General features: G+C 30.2%; 1 protein-coding gene and 1 long non-coding RNA gene across 2 annotated transcripts; both read right to left on the bottom strand.

The window, feature by feature from the left end:
• Nucleotides 1-332: 332 nt before the first annotated feature.
• LOC112765409 (probable serine/threonine-protein kinase PBL7) lies at nt 333-3,456 on the bottom strand. The gene is made up of 6 exons (XM_025811314.3): nt 2,483-3,456; nt 2,099-2,356; nt 1,826-1,992; nt 1,511-1,590; nt 1,250-1,397; nt 333-980 (listed from the first exon to the last, which is right to left on the bottom strand). Exons 1-6 carry the CDS (start codon nt 2,970-2,972, stop codon nt 645-647), a joined length of 1,479 nt encoding a protein of 492 aa, XP_025667099.1. The 5' UTR covers nt 2,973-3,456; the 3' UTR covers nt 333-644.
• A 3,321-nt stretch (nt 3,457-6,777) lies between these two features.
• LOC112762527 (uncharacterized) lies at nt 6,778-9,750 on the bottom strand. Its single transcript, XR_003182716.3, has 2 exons — nt 8,877-9,750; nt 6,778-7,119 (listed from the first exon to the last, which is right to left on the bottom strand). It is a non-coding gene; the product is annotated as an uncharacterized lncRNA (long non-coding RNA).
• Between the last annotated feature and the right edge of the window lie 4,126 nt (nt 9,751-13,876).

The following is a 13,876-nucleotide window of genomic DNA, read 5'->3' as shown; positions in this document are numbered from 1 at the left end:
TTTAATTATTCTATTAGTCTCTATAATTTCACTAAATTTATAATTAATTTTTTTTTCTTTTAAATAGATTTATACATTATTTTTTATTTTGTAATCAGATCTTTCCTAATATAAAAAATGTTAAAATTAACTGGATATTTTTTATTGAAAATATCAACAATTAAAAATCTAATTAAATTGTTTATCATATATTTTTTTAAAAAAATATTCTATTAAATTTTAACATTTTTATATCAAAAGAATCTAATTATAAAATTAAAAATAATTTAAAATTAAATATATATATATATATATATATTTAATTAAAAATTTGATGAAACTGACCAACAAAATAATTAAACCTGTTTTGTTTTCCAACTTGAATTGATGAAGAGTCATTACACTTCATGCCTTTCACAAAAGGGGAAGTTAAAGAGAAAACATGTACAAAATTAACCATCTTAACCCCATTTTCTAATAAATTAGTAGCAATAAAAATTGAATATAAAACTCATGCATACTATCCAAACCCTTAACCCTTCATTACATCTCTTCTAATGGCTTCAAGCTCCTTTTTTTTCCCTTCTATTTACAACAAAATGTTTTCATCTAATCCTTAGTACTAAAGAGGGAACCATGACAACAATGAAGGTAAGTTATGTTCTTTAGCGGCAAGAAAGATAATCATCATCATCATCATCAAACTCTGATACTCCAAGCATTGCCAAAGCCAAGTGACTTTTCAAATCACTATTATTTTGTTGTAACTGTGTGTAGTAACCAGACTTCCTCCTCCTAGAGAGAACAAGTTCTTGTTCACCTTTTAGTATCGCAAGAATCTCGTATATGCCGGGCCTTCTAGATTCTTCGAATGTAATACAAGCAGCCGCCGCTTCGATCATCCGAGCTATTTGACTCGAGAATCTCGAATTGCTATAGTGGAGTTGAGGATCAACCAACTTTTCAATAGCTAATTTCCCTTTCTGTAGCAAAGCTTTAGCCTGAATATTGAATGCCAAATAAATGTGTCACAAAAAAAGAGACCATATCCATTTGAATTTGATCTGATGCTAATAATGTTCTTTATTACAACTTCTCATCTAAATTAATGATAGATGCAAAAATTTGGTGTATGTTTTCTTCAACAAGGAATACATTAATTATAGTAAATAATACTCATGTTAATTGGAGTATTTTATAGGAACAATTTTTGTTTAGAGCATGTTGTTTATTTTCAATCATAATCTATAAAATTAGAAAATTGACATACCCATGAGACCAAGTTCTCTTCTCCTTGAGTCCTCTTTGCTTCAATTGGCTTCCTGCCAGTTATGAGTTCTAATAAAACCACTCCAAAAGCATAAACATCAGTCTTATCTGACACCTTTCCATGTTGAAAATATTCAGGGGCCAAATAACTGTTCAGAGAAGGTAATTTGATTATGAATAATTAAAATAAGAAGGAAAAAAGATGCAATGACCAAAAACATGAGAAAACTGCAGAATTAATATGAAGGGGTTAAGTTCCTACCCAAATGTTCCTTTGGCAGCTTTGCATAGAAAAGGTACTGAAGGTGCAACAGTCCATGTAGCTAGTCCAAAATCACATAACTTCAATTTAACAAAAACAATCAAAAGTAACGAATCAAACTCGAGAGTTTAACTAAACTCATGGACTTCATGAAAATTTGAATTGTTAAGCTAATTTCGTAAGAGTACTGTAAACTTGATTGGGGGTCTAAACAGATAAAATTTAGTTTACTAGTTAACTCGAGATTTCGATAACAGTTTGATAACTTGACTATCCGAGACAATTGAATATCAAACTTGAAATTAAGCATCTTACCTTGGGAATTTTCTTAGAGGAAAGCAAAATGTTTGAAGGCTTAATATCTCTATGAACAACACATCTTTCAGTTCCATAATGCAAATAAGCTATGGCCTTTGCAATCCCAATTGCAACTTTAAATCTCACAGACCATGGAAGTGGTGAACCTCTACTTTTCTTCCTCCCTATAAAAATAAGTAAAATCTATAACCAGTAACATTGGAAATTGGTAACATCATAAACTATGGAGTGAAGTAAAAAGTAAAAACAGAGAAATTAAAGTACCACTACCATGCAAGTGATGTTCTAAGCTTCCTCCTGAAACAAATTTGTAGACCAAAAACAAGCCTTCCTCTGAATCAATGCAAAATCCCAAAAGAGGTACAATGTTTGTGTTGTGAAGAGAACTTGCAATCATCAACTCTCTGCAAAAGGCCTTGGCACACTCTTTGTCTTCTTTGTCCAACCTTTTGATTGCAACAGTTGTCCTCAATATACCAACTTTACCCCTAAAAACACAGCTCAATGCCCCTCTTCCCAACACTCTACCTATAAAAAAAAACCAACAAATGAATGAATCACAAACTATTACTAACAAATGAAATTTGATTCCTTCAACAACATGCACCAATTGTCCTCCATATTAATATTTACTTGGGAAACAAAAAAAGTTACCTTTGGAGAAATTGCGAGTAGCATGCACAATTTCATGATAATTGAACCTGATCAAAGTGTTGGGCACTGGGGATATGCTCTTCTCCAATGGCTCCATTGTCCTCCATTTCAGAGACTCACACTCCAAATTCACCATCAACAAGGCTGCCTTAGCAGCAGCAGCAGAAGAACTCATGTTGAAGGATTCTAGCTCAACCTGAGAACGGAAGCTGAACCTGAAAGATGAATGAACCGATTGAGGTTCATTGTTCAGCAATTCTGCTCCAACCCCATTAGATTCTGCCAGCAACAGAGCCTTCTTGTGATCCAAAGTTATGTTTTTGAATTCTTTGCCATCGATTTTTCCACTGCTACAAGTGCATGGCGAAGCAACACATGCAAATGCAAAGTCCCATATCAGTTTTCCCAAAAAGTTTCTGTCTTTGAGGTTCTTGAAGTGAGAATCTTGGTCCCTTGTATCAGTGGAGATTCCTTGGGAGAACCCCATCATGGATTTGATTCCCAAAAACAGCACAAATCAAAGACAATAACAAAAATGGCAGAGAAAGTTAGGAAAGAAAAAGAGTGATTAGGAACGACTTTCAAGAACAGAGAAATAGCAATAGTGTATGAGGGTGATGTCACTGATTTGTTAGAATCTTAGTTATGGCAGAAATGTTTCTTTAAATTGGAGACAGAAAGAAAGAGAAGTTAGAACTGAAGAGGAAGGGAATATTGATTCTAAGCCCCAAATGAGGATAGAGACAGAGAGAAAAAGCCATGAAGATTGAAGAGAACACTTTCCGTTTTCAGTTCTTATTAAAGTTGGTAACTGGTATCGGGAATAGGAATATTAATTGCGTAGTTATCATAAACTTTGAACAAAAGAGGTAGTTGAACAAAGTATAAGGGATCATGAAATTAATAATCTTTTCTTGTTAGACACTCATATAATAATTGATATGGACGAATTCTATTTTATTTTATTTTACTTTGTATGATCTTGATATGGATGAATATATTCTTAATTGATAATGTATTTTTGTGTAGTGGTTAATGTGGTTTCTTCAGTAATAATATATCACAGTAAAAAATAGTTCTTTTTCATGGATATAAAAAGTTAATTATTATGTTTTTTCTAATACTATGATTATATTATTGTAAAAATATTTATTATTTTTTATGACATATTTTATTATTTTGATAAAAACTATTTGAATAATATGTATAAATAAATACAAATAGTATTTAATTATTAATTTTTAGTGATTATATATAGAATTTGTTTAAAAAAAAAAAGAAATGTCTAACAATATGTTTCTAACTTTTCTTAAAGAAAAGTTGACTTTTATAAATATGTCTGAAATTAAATTTATAAGATCTTTTTTATATACAATACAGCTAAATTATAAATATAACAATTATAATCAAATATTTGTATACAAATTTTATATTATCAATATATGTAACTATTTTTTTTTTTTTTTTTGTGAAAAAGTCAACAATAAAGAATAAAAGTCACTTAACGGTTTGCCGAGGTTGGATCAGTGGACAAATTATTAAAAATTGATATGATTTCTTTTGGAGTCGAAATTGATAAGAATTTTTAACAAGAGGAAATAGTGTATGTATGTGCTTTCATACATTGCACTTCATGCAAAGTCTAAACGATTTGAATAATAATGGATTTTAAGTTTTTTAAATGGGACACCAAATCAGTATTATCCTATAGAAATGAAATTGAATATCCAGGTACAATATAGAATAACATCAACATCGAGGTCTGCAATTTGGTGACCGTACAACCGATCGAAAAAGTAGTAATGCAAGAAAAGACATACAACCGCTTCCAACCCCAACAGCCACCATTGACAAGTCACCTTCGCTTGTCATGTTTCTCTTCATCACGTCAAATCTTTGCCTTATCCTATTAATTAATTAAGGTAAAGACTCACCTGCAAATATTTTTTTATGAAATTGATAATTAAAAATCATTTTATGATTATTTAATTAAATTTATTAAATTATTTAATAATTTTTAATATTAATTTTACATAAAAATAAATGTATAAAATTTTTTACTATTAATTAAACTCACTAATATGAAAGCTGATTAATATATAATATTAAGTAATTTAAATTAAGTAAAAACTTACTTAATTATTTTCATATAAAATTAATAATAAAAAATTATTAAATAATTTAATAAATTTAATTAAATTATTATTTAATAATTATTAATTATTAATTTTATATAAAATAATTATATATAAGATTTTTATTTTTAATTAAATATATTAAATTATTTAATAATTTTTAACTAATATTTTTAAATAAATAATTATTTTAATTAAATCATCATAAATTTGGACCATGCTTAATCTTTGTGGAGATAGAGACTATATTCGAAAAAGGCATGCACCTACATTATGGAGCATGCACCGCCCATTGATCTACAACCATGTTTGCTATAATTATTTGGAACTTGATTTAGAAATGATTTATGATTGTGATGGGCTATTTTATTTTTTATTTTATTTTCCAAATTATACTAATACTTTGTACAATTGACATGAAATATTCTTAAAAATATACTACTAGTTTTTTACTGAAGTTGAAAGTTCTTAACAATAGATATAAAATAAAATATTAAAAAAACGTTGATATCTATTTATACGACCAACTAGTCACATGCGGACTTACGGGGCGAGTGAGGTCTTGACCCCCTAATTTTTTTAAAAAAAATTAATAGTAATAAGTTATTAAGTATGATTTAATTTTTTTTAAAATTTATTTAGTATTTAGTCTAATATAAATAAAAATCTAATCTAACCTAAATATTAATAATTTTTAATATCTAAAAAATAAGTAACAATATTAAAAAAATATAAAAATATATTATTACTAATATTTTTTAATTAAATAAAATTTTTCAATTCCCATAAAGTAGATTTTTTTCTTCTTGTGAATGTCCTTTTTGATTCATTTAATATTAATTTTCTCTGTTTCAACTACTACAACAACTGAGAGTTCTTTTTCAGTTATGAATATTATGAACAATAATTCAGAAACAAAATGAAAGATAAATTTCTTGCTAATTGTCTTTTAATTATATTGAAAAGAAAATTGCAGAAAAATTTGACACAAATTCTATTATCGATGAATTTTATGAAACGAGGAATCGACCACTTCGTTAATAAAAAGTACATATATATTTTTTGTACTTTAAAATATATTCTCTATCAGTATATTTTTGTAATAATGCATTTTACATTATATAATTTTTTTTGTATAATTTTTTAATATTATATATATTATTGCCCCCCATGATACTATTTCTGGATCCGTCCCTAATGCAGACCCTCATATAAAAAAAGGGATAATACCCCCAACTTTCAATATTTTTTGTACATTATAAAAAAAATTTATAGTTTAGTCCTCTCAAAATTATTTATTCTTTTGTTAGAATTATTAATTTTTGCACCTTTCTAAAATTTAACCTAATTCTGCCTTTTTCATTAAAAACCACTCTATGTAACTTTTTTTTTGTGGAGTAAACATTTAACTTAGTTTTGATCTATTTTCACAAAAGATAAGATAATTATTGTTTATAAAAAGATACTTCAATCTCAATTTATTTTATTTTGGGATAATATAAATTTGTTATTAAAAATTTCATCAAATAATAATAAAAAGTGATTTTGTGAAGATTTTATTTATAATATGTGAAAATTTTAAATCCACACAAATTATTAATAAGTTTATTTTTAAAAAAAAAATTTATTAGTAGTGGTTAAGTAAAAAAAGACTATTGCTGGAAGTGATATTGCAAGAAGAAAAAATAATTACAATACAAAAATTTTTCAAAGAAAAAAAAAAAGCATCGAACAAGAATTAAGAAAAGAGAATGATGATGATAGAATTGGTGTAAGTGTTAATAATAGTAGAGGACATAATAATGATGATAAATTATGATTGCATAATAAAAATAGTAGAGATAGAAGTTATAACGACGAGGATGAGAAAGATGTTGGTAATGGTGGTGATAGTTGGATTAATTATGAAAGATATGATTAACTACCTCGACAAAAAATAGAGAAGAAGATATAACTATTAATGAAGAAAGAAATGAAGTGAAAAAAATGTGAAGTGTAACACCCTACCACATAGAGCTTTACGTCTAGAACGTAAATCAGAGGTGGCAAGGCGCTATAACCTCTAAAAGTAAAAATACTTATATATGTGATAAGAGTAATATAACTAGGAACCTTGAAAGAAACGGTACGATCAAAATAAAAGCGAAGATACAACGCTCATGGCCAACGATAAGACAGAAAATTTATATAGAAAACCAAAAGATAGATATATATAGGATTCCAACCGGTAAATATAATCAAGTTCTAGACTCGACCTGCGAAGTAAAGACCGGCTAGAGTGTGTATATATATATGACCCCAAAGAATACCCTAAACCCAAGCTACAAACTTATTTTTCCAAGTCAACCTTTAGAAGGGACAAATTAAAACATAATATATACAAAGTGGAGAATCTATATATATACATGTATAAACATAAATAAAATACAACCTTAAATTTCAAGAGTTCTGAGCTTCCAGAAAGTCTCCAGAATGCTCAGTGCAGTGCTGTCCGATCTGCATCTGAAAAACAACATGTATGGAATGAGAACCGGAGGTCTTCAACATAGTAAAGGTGCCCCACATAGTCAATATAAATTAAAAGGTCCCGAAAAAATCAGAGGCAATCCTAGAACTCCGATACTCAGATATAAAGCTTAGAGTTAAAGTTTAAAATCATACTACAAGGTGGATTATCTAAAGTTCTTAAATCTAACTCAATTCTACTTATTTCCTCAGCTTCTCACCTTCCTCCAATCCTCCAAAACTCCGGTGCACAGATAAACAATACAGACAAAGCAAACACAAGTAGGATACATATACAGCAGGTAGTAAATATAGCAAGTAAGTATAATAAACACATAGTCAAGCTCAATTAATGCACAATCAAACAAAACACACATATGCATATGATGTATGCCTGCCCTATGCCTAATGAGTCTCATCCATCGGCTATAAAGTCAAACCCGATATGTCCGGTAGCTAACCCTGTACAGAACACCAAACACGGACCAAGTGGGACAACGTCTCAACCCTTGCATCTTACCTGCGTACCCGAAGTAAGGGAACAACCTCAGCCTTGCCTCTTATCCAGGCGGTGTTTCAGTTCTCAACCTGAAGCAAGCGGTGACAGAACTCAACCCTTGCATCTTTTCTGGAGTCTTGAACTCTTATCTGAAGCAAGTGGATAATACCACAGCATCTTACCCGGCTTATTGGCTCTTACCCGAAACAAGTGGATAACACCACTGCATCTTACCCGAAGTCACATTCAGAAATTCATTCTCATTATCTTTACAATTCATTCATATTCATTCAATTTCATAGTCAAACTCATTTCTCATCATTCTTCTTCCTCATCTCTTTTCCGGAGCATGTGAACAACACCACTGCCTCTTATCCAATCACACATATCTCATTATCATTATAATTTATACTCAAAACACAATTCATTCTTTTCTAAAAGCAAACTCAAAATGTAATCTTTTTCTTTTTAACTAAAAACCAAATCATAAAATTCTTAAAAATCCAAATCTTCCTAAATAACCACTTCAAATGAAACCTCCTATTTTCATAAAAATTTTGCCAGCATCTTCTCTAAAACTTGGACTTTGCCACTCTTCAAGGGTCCCAACCACCGAACCAAACACCTCTCGGTCCCATTTCCAATATCAAATTATTTCAAAGCAAAACAAATTCCAATATTAAATCTTTTCCAAAAACCAACCAACTCTAATAGCAAACCGTTTACAAAATTGAATCACACATCACATACTATATACACAATCCATCAATAATTTATTCAGTTCATTCCTATCTTAATACCTTCTAGCCTAAATTTTCACATGACATTAAATATTAACTACGAGAAACCAAAACCATACCTTGGCCGATTTTTCCCTAATGCTCAGAACACTTCAAATATCCATCGTTCCTCAAGCTCTAAAACTCTAGTTTCTCTCCATTGAAAATTCAACTTCCAAGGTTCACTCCCAAGCATCCAATTTCACCAATTCAATCTCTAATTCAACATAAATTTAATCTAATACATACAATTCCATACATAGTCACAAATCAATACCTAAACTTCACAAAATTAAAATATTCACAAGGGATACAAGTTTCTCACTTTATCTATGGATGATATGCGTGAAACCCAATAATTATCCACTACTAGAGTACTCCTAAACCATCAAAATCACAAAATCTCTCAAATACCAAAACCTAAAATCACGAATTGAAGAGGAGTGAGAACTGACATGAAATATTAATTTTCTTACCAAATTATTGGGTGGATTTTGTAGAGAATTTCGAGACGAACGCATGGTCGCTGACGGCTTGTCAATCGGAGATCTGGATTGAAAGTTATGGACGATTGAATTTTTGGAGGAATAAGGGTTAGGTTTTAACGTTAACCAAGCTTCTTCAACGTGTTTGCAGGATTGAAGAAAAAGAAGGCTTATCCTCGGTATTTAATAGGTTGGGCCTTGGGTCCGGTCCAATTGATTTGGTCCGTTGGTCTATTTTTGGGCCAGAATCTTTAAATTTAGTATCAAAAATTATATTTTAATTATTTCTACTTTTTTAAACTATAAAATTTAAGTTTCTAATTTTTTTAAATAATAATTAATTTATTAGTTAATTATTTACTAATTACCCAGAGTTTACATGAAAAAAGGCAGAGAAAACAGATGGAAGGAGTGTGAGGAGGGAAACTCACATTTTATTTGTTGAAAATCTACCTGATGAGATAATTAAAATAGTCCTATACAAAATTTTTGGCAGGATGTAAAGGGGGTTTCCAATTATGTTTACATTCAAGGAAACCAAGAAAGGGAGTAAGAGACCGTTTGCATTTGTTCGATTTAATTCAAGAGAAAAGCTAATCTGGGCGGTAGAAACTAAATGAAAAAGTTATCAGTAGAAGAAAAATTACAGTAGCAGAATCAAAATATTCCAGAACCTTTTATCGAATACAAAAAAGTCATAATTGGAATGAAGAAGGGGGGTTGTAAGAGGAATATGGTGATGGATAAAAAGAAAAATGTTGTTGTTGGTAACAAAAAGCAAGTATGGATTCAAACAAAGTATAAATATGTGATGCACAAATCTTTATGCCAGCATTAGCAGCAGAGGAAAACGATGTAGGCAGAGTACTCTGAGTCTTAGAACTTAGAAGGATCTTCTTAAAAGAAGGATCATTGGTGCTAACTTTTAGCTTAGGTTTAATTATTCTGTTAATTTTTATAATTTATTAAATTTGTAATTAAGTATTTATACTTTTTTACTTTCAATAAGATTTTTACACTGTTTTTAGTTTTATAATTAGGTCCTTTTCATGTTAAAAAATGTTAAAATTAACAGAATATTCGTCCCAAAAAATATATGGTCAAAGATCTAATATGGTTATTAATTATGGATACCTTCAATTTATGAAGAAATATTTCGTTAACTCTAATATTTTTTACATTGGCAAGAACTTAGTTACTAAATTAAAAGAAGTGTATGGACCAATTGATAAAAAAAAAGTATAGAAACCTAATTACAAATTTGATAAAATTATAGAAACTAATAGAATAATTAAACTTTTAACCTATCAAGTTTGGCTCTATGATGTATAAGATTAGAGATGGTTGGATAGGTTCGGGAATGATCGGATGTAGGGACCTTGGTCCATACAAATGTGTCTTTACTCTGAAAAGTATTGAAGATGGAGATAAGGCTCTTAATAGTCCGCTTCTTAATTTCCTATTTTGATGAATTGAGGCCACAGTGGAATTTTATGTGAACCATGAGCAGACAAGTTTGGATTGAGCTCATGGAAGTGCCTGTTCAAGCATGGTTCTTGGACACTTTTTCAAAGACAGGAAGGAGATGGGAAAATTTACTAATAATAGAGGATTTAAAGGAGGCGAAAGTTTCTTTTAGTGTAGCAAGAATTTTAATGAATTCATACCAATGGAAAGTCATTTAAGAGTAGTTCACACTTAAGATACAAGGAGGTGAGTATGAGGTTTATATGAAAAAGATGGGGGAGAAAGGTTTACAAGGCACATGTTCACTCGGATAGAAGGGATAGACACGATGTTGTTGAAAGTGAAGGCAAGAATGACTATAATGGACCTCGTTGGACCCGCCAGGAGAAAAAAAATGATCCAACAGCCATGGATGCAAGAGATGAGAGCTCAAAGGTAGTGCAAGAGTCAGTCTTAGGGGATGAGGGCCAAGGGAGACACGTACCAGGTGACCCGATTCTTGAGGAGTTGATAAATCAAAATTGAAAAATATGTTGAGCTGTGATTGCGGCAGCTTGAGGATGGGGGTGTACATTAGAAGTGGAGTTTAAATTTTTTTTTTTAAGGAAAAAAAATAACAATTTAAATAAGTCTAATCTAATATCAAACCTTTAAAAGAAGGTTGAAAGTAAGTGAAATGCTGACCTCTCTTGAAGGAGAAGGGATGAAGGTTGGGTTCTTTAAGGTGTTTTTCTTTCTATATAAGTTATTTGTGCTCCCTCACTCAATCCATTCATTCATTTCATGTATAATATCATTAGCCATGTCTCCTTCTTTTGTTTGTATTTATTTCTTTTGCATTTAAAGAATGTGTACTGCTCCTTATTGCATTAAATAAAATCTTGGTGTAACTATCGTTTACCATGCATTATGTAATCATTGTTATTCGGAGCTACCAATTTCTCTTATGTATAGCTTTCCCCTTTCATTTCAGACTAATCAGCTACTCTGTTACATGCCTGATTTCAATTAATATTTTCATTTTGTCTTTAATTCCATTCTCAAATCCTTCATCATGTACCCTTTTCTCTCTTCAGTTATCGTAATTCTATCATGCCCCATGCCTTCAGAATTTCCACTCATTGGCTGACCTCTACTACAATGGAGCATTTAAAGGTTTTTCAATCTAATGCAATCAGATCCTCTTTATTACAACATGCTTTGGTTATCATTCATATACCTGAATAAATATGCATGCATTTCTTAAAAGCAATATTTTTGTGCAAAACTAAATCTTTTTCTCTTTGTTCTTCCCCAAACAGTTGCTTTTGTCTTTCTATATTTGTCAAGGAAGTATGAGAACTATTTTTAGGCTACTTCATTCTGTCTGGAAATCAATTCTGATATGTTTATAAATATATTTGCATTTATTTTTTATTTTTATTTTTTTCCCGTGGTCGTAATTTCATACTCATTTTCTGTTTTATATCATGTTAAAAATTTAGGACGTTGGAGAGATCACTGCATTATTCTATAGAAGCTTCATATATGTTATTTCTAACTCTTTGGTATTCATAGATGCTTACTGTGATACCATCGACATAAGAATACAGAAAGGGAATTGTATTGCGATCATAGTTGAAGGTTACCAACAACTATTGGAGAAATATCATCTTAATTATGGTGGTTGGCTTAAGGTCAAATATGTTGGTAGGAACAAATTCTTTATTGATCAAGTAATAGACCACAACATGCACTTAGTTTCTAACTATACAATCCCCATTAAGTTTTTACTGGATAACAATAAATTTGTCGTCAAAGACGTCAATGTGGACTCAACTGATCATGCAATTCTATTGGTTGACGGGGACGCATACGTTCCTTCAAGTAATGTAGGCCTTGTATGTCCAACACAAACTCCTGACAATTTGATGATATCCTTAGATCATCCTTCCTCTGAAAATCAATTTTTTATGACCTCAATATTGTGCAACTAAATTCCTCTCGATATTCATAATTATATGTCTTTTATGAAAATTTTAGGATTTTTTTAATCATAGCGTGGAATCCTATTTCATGAATTTTTTCAATTAAGATGCAACCAAATCATCTCCTATCTATGACAATTCTGCAGAGTATTAAAGCTTTCAAAAAAGATGAGGCTTATTGCTGAAGGTACTATTGAGTTGATGATGATGTCAAACATTTTGCAGAATGGTTAATTAAGATTAGTGATGGGTTGACTGGTGATTCAACTAATGGTGAGTCTCAGGTTGTCATACCTGAAGACATTCTATTTAATGATACCCATGATGGGTTTCAAAAACTGGTTTCATTTGTCTACGCAAAATTATTGCCAAACTTGAATAACATTAACTACTTTAAGGAGCGCACAATTTTAGCACCCACACTTAAAGTTATGCATGCGGTCAACAATACAATAATGGAATACTTTAACACTAATGAAAAAGTGTATTTTAGTTCGGACTCATTATGTGCTGAAGAGAGCAACATAGAATATAAGTTGGATGCTATCACAACTGATATTTTGAATTCTATAAATTATTCAGGTTTACCTAGCTACGAACTGAGACTTAAAGGTGGTGTACATGTTATGCTTCTGAGGAATATAGAACCAAGCAATAGATTTTGCAATGATTTACAAGTTAGGAGATTAGGTAATCATGTCATTGAATGCAATATCTTGACAGGTGATAAGTCTGGCAAAGTAGTTTTAATCTCACACATGCATATGGTGTCTAACAATAAAATTCTATCATTCAGATTTCAACGCAGACAATTTTATTGATAGTCTCTTTTACAATGACAATTATTAAATGGTTTAATTACTCTATTGGTCTCTATAGTTTCGCGAAATTTTTAATTAGGTCCCTATACTTTTTTTCCTTTTAATTGAGTCATTGCACCAAATTTTTTTTAATTGAGCCCCTATACTTTTTTTTTCCTTTTATTTGAGATCCTGTACCAATTTTTCTTTTTTTAGTTGGGTCCTTATACAATTAAGCCAATTACTACTAAGAGGGACCTAATTGAAAAAAAATTGGTGTAAGGGTCCAATTAAAAGGAAAAAAAAGTATAGAGACCTAATTAAAAATTTTGCAAAAACTATAGGAACTAACAGAGTAATTAAACCTTATTAAATCACACGGCCAAACTTTGAGCACAATAGGGCTATACCTACCAAAACTTATTTTCGCACATGGTCAATTATACGTTGCTTTGTCTATGATGAAGTCTAAAAGCAATTTGAGAGTTCTAATCAAGAATAATAGTTTACTTAAGGGTAGTTCTACTTTGAATGTTGTGTACAGAAAATTTTTTTATAATATGTGAGACTAAACTGTTAAATTTTTATGTTTAAAAACTTCTCTATTTATATAATTCGGTATTATTGATTAATAAATTGTGGACACATTTATAAGTAGAAGTTTTGATGTTAGTAATTAGGTGTTAAAATATTAAGTGTGTTATTTTTTGTGGAACATGCTTTATGTAAATATGAAGGGGGATGATATATGTGTAGA

Source organism: Arachis hypogaea, chromosome 17, assembly GCF_003086295.3.
Source record: "Arachis hypogaea cultivar Tifrunner chromosome 17, arahy.Tifrunner.gnm2.J5K5, whole genome shotgun sequence".
Classification (NCBI taxonomy): Eukaryota; Viridiplantae; Streptophyta; class Magnoliopsida; order Fabales; family Fabaceae; genus Arachis; species Arachis hypogaea.
This window is presented reverse-complemented; position numbering and strand designations above follow the sequence as displayed.

What these genes read in the sequence shown, in the direction of transcription:
- LOC112765409 (XM_025811314.3), bottom strand. Translation starts at nt 2,972, where the DNA reads ATGATGGGGTTCTCCCAAGGAATCTCCACTGATACAAGGGACCAAGAT. An exon ending in TACTCGCAATTTCTCCAAAG is followed by an intron (nt 2,357 to 2,482) that starts GTAACTTTTTTT and finishes TTTTTTTTATAG; the next exon opens with GTAGAGTGTTGGGAAGAGGG. An exon ending in AAGAGAACTTGGTCTCATGG is followed by an intron (nt 981 to 1,249) that starts GTATGTCAATTT and finishes TTCAATATTCAG; the next exon opens with GCTAAAGCTTTGCTACAGAA.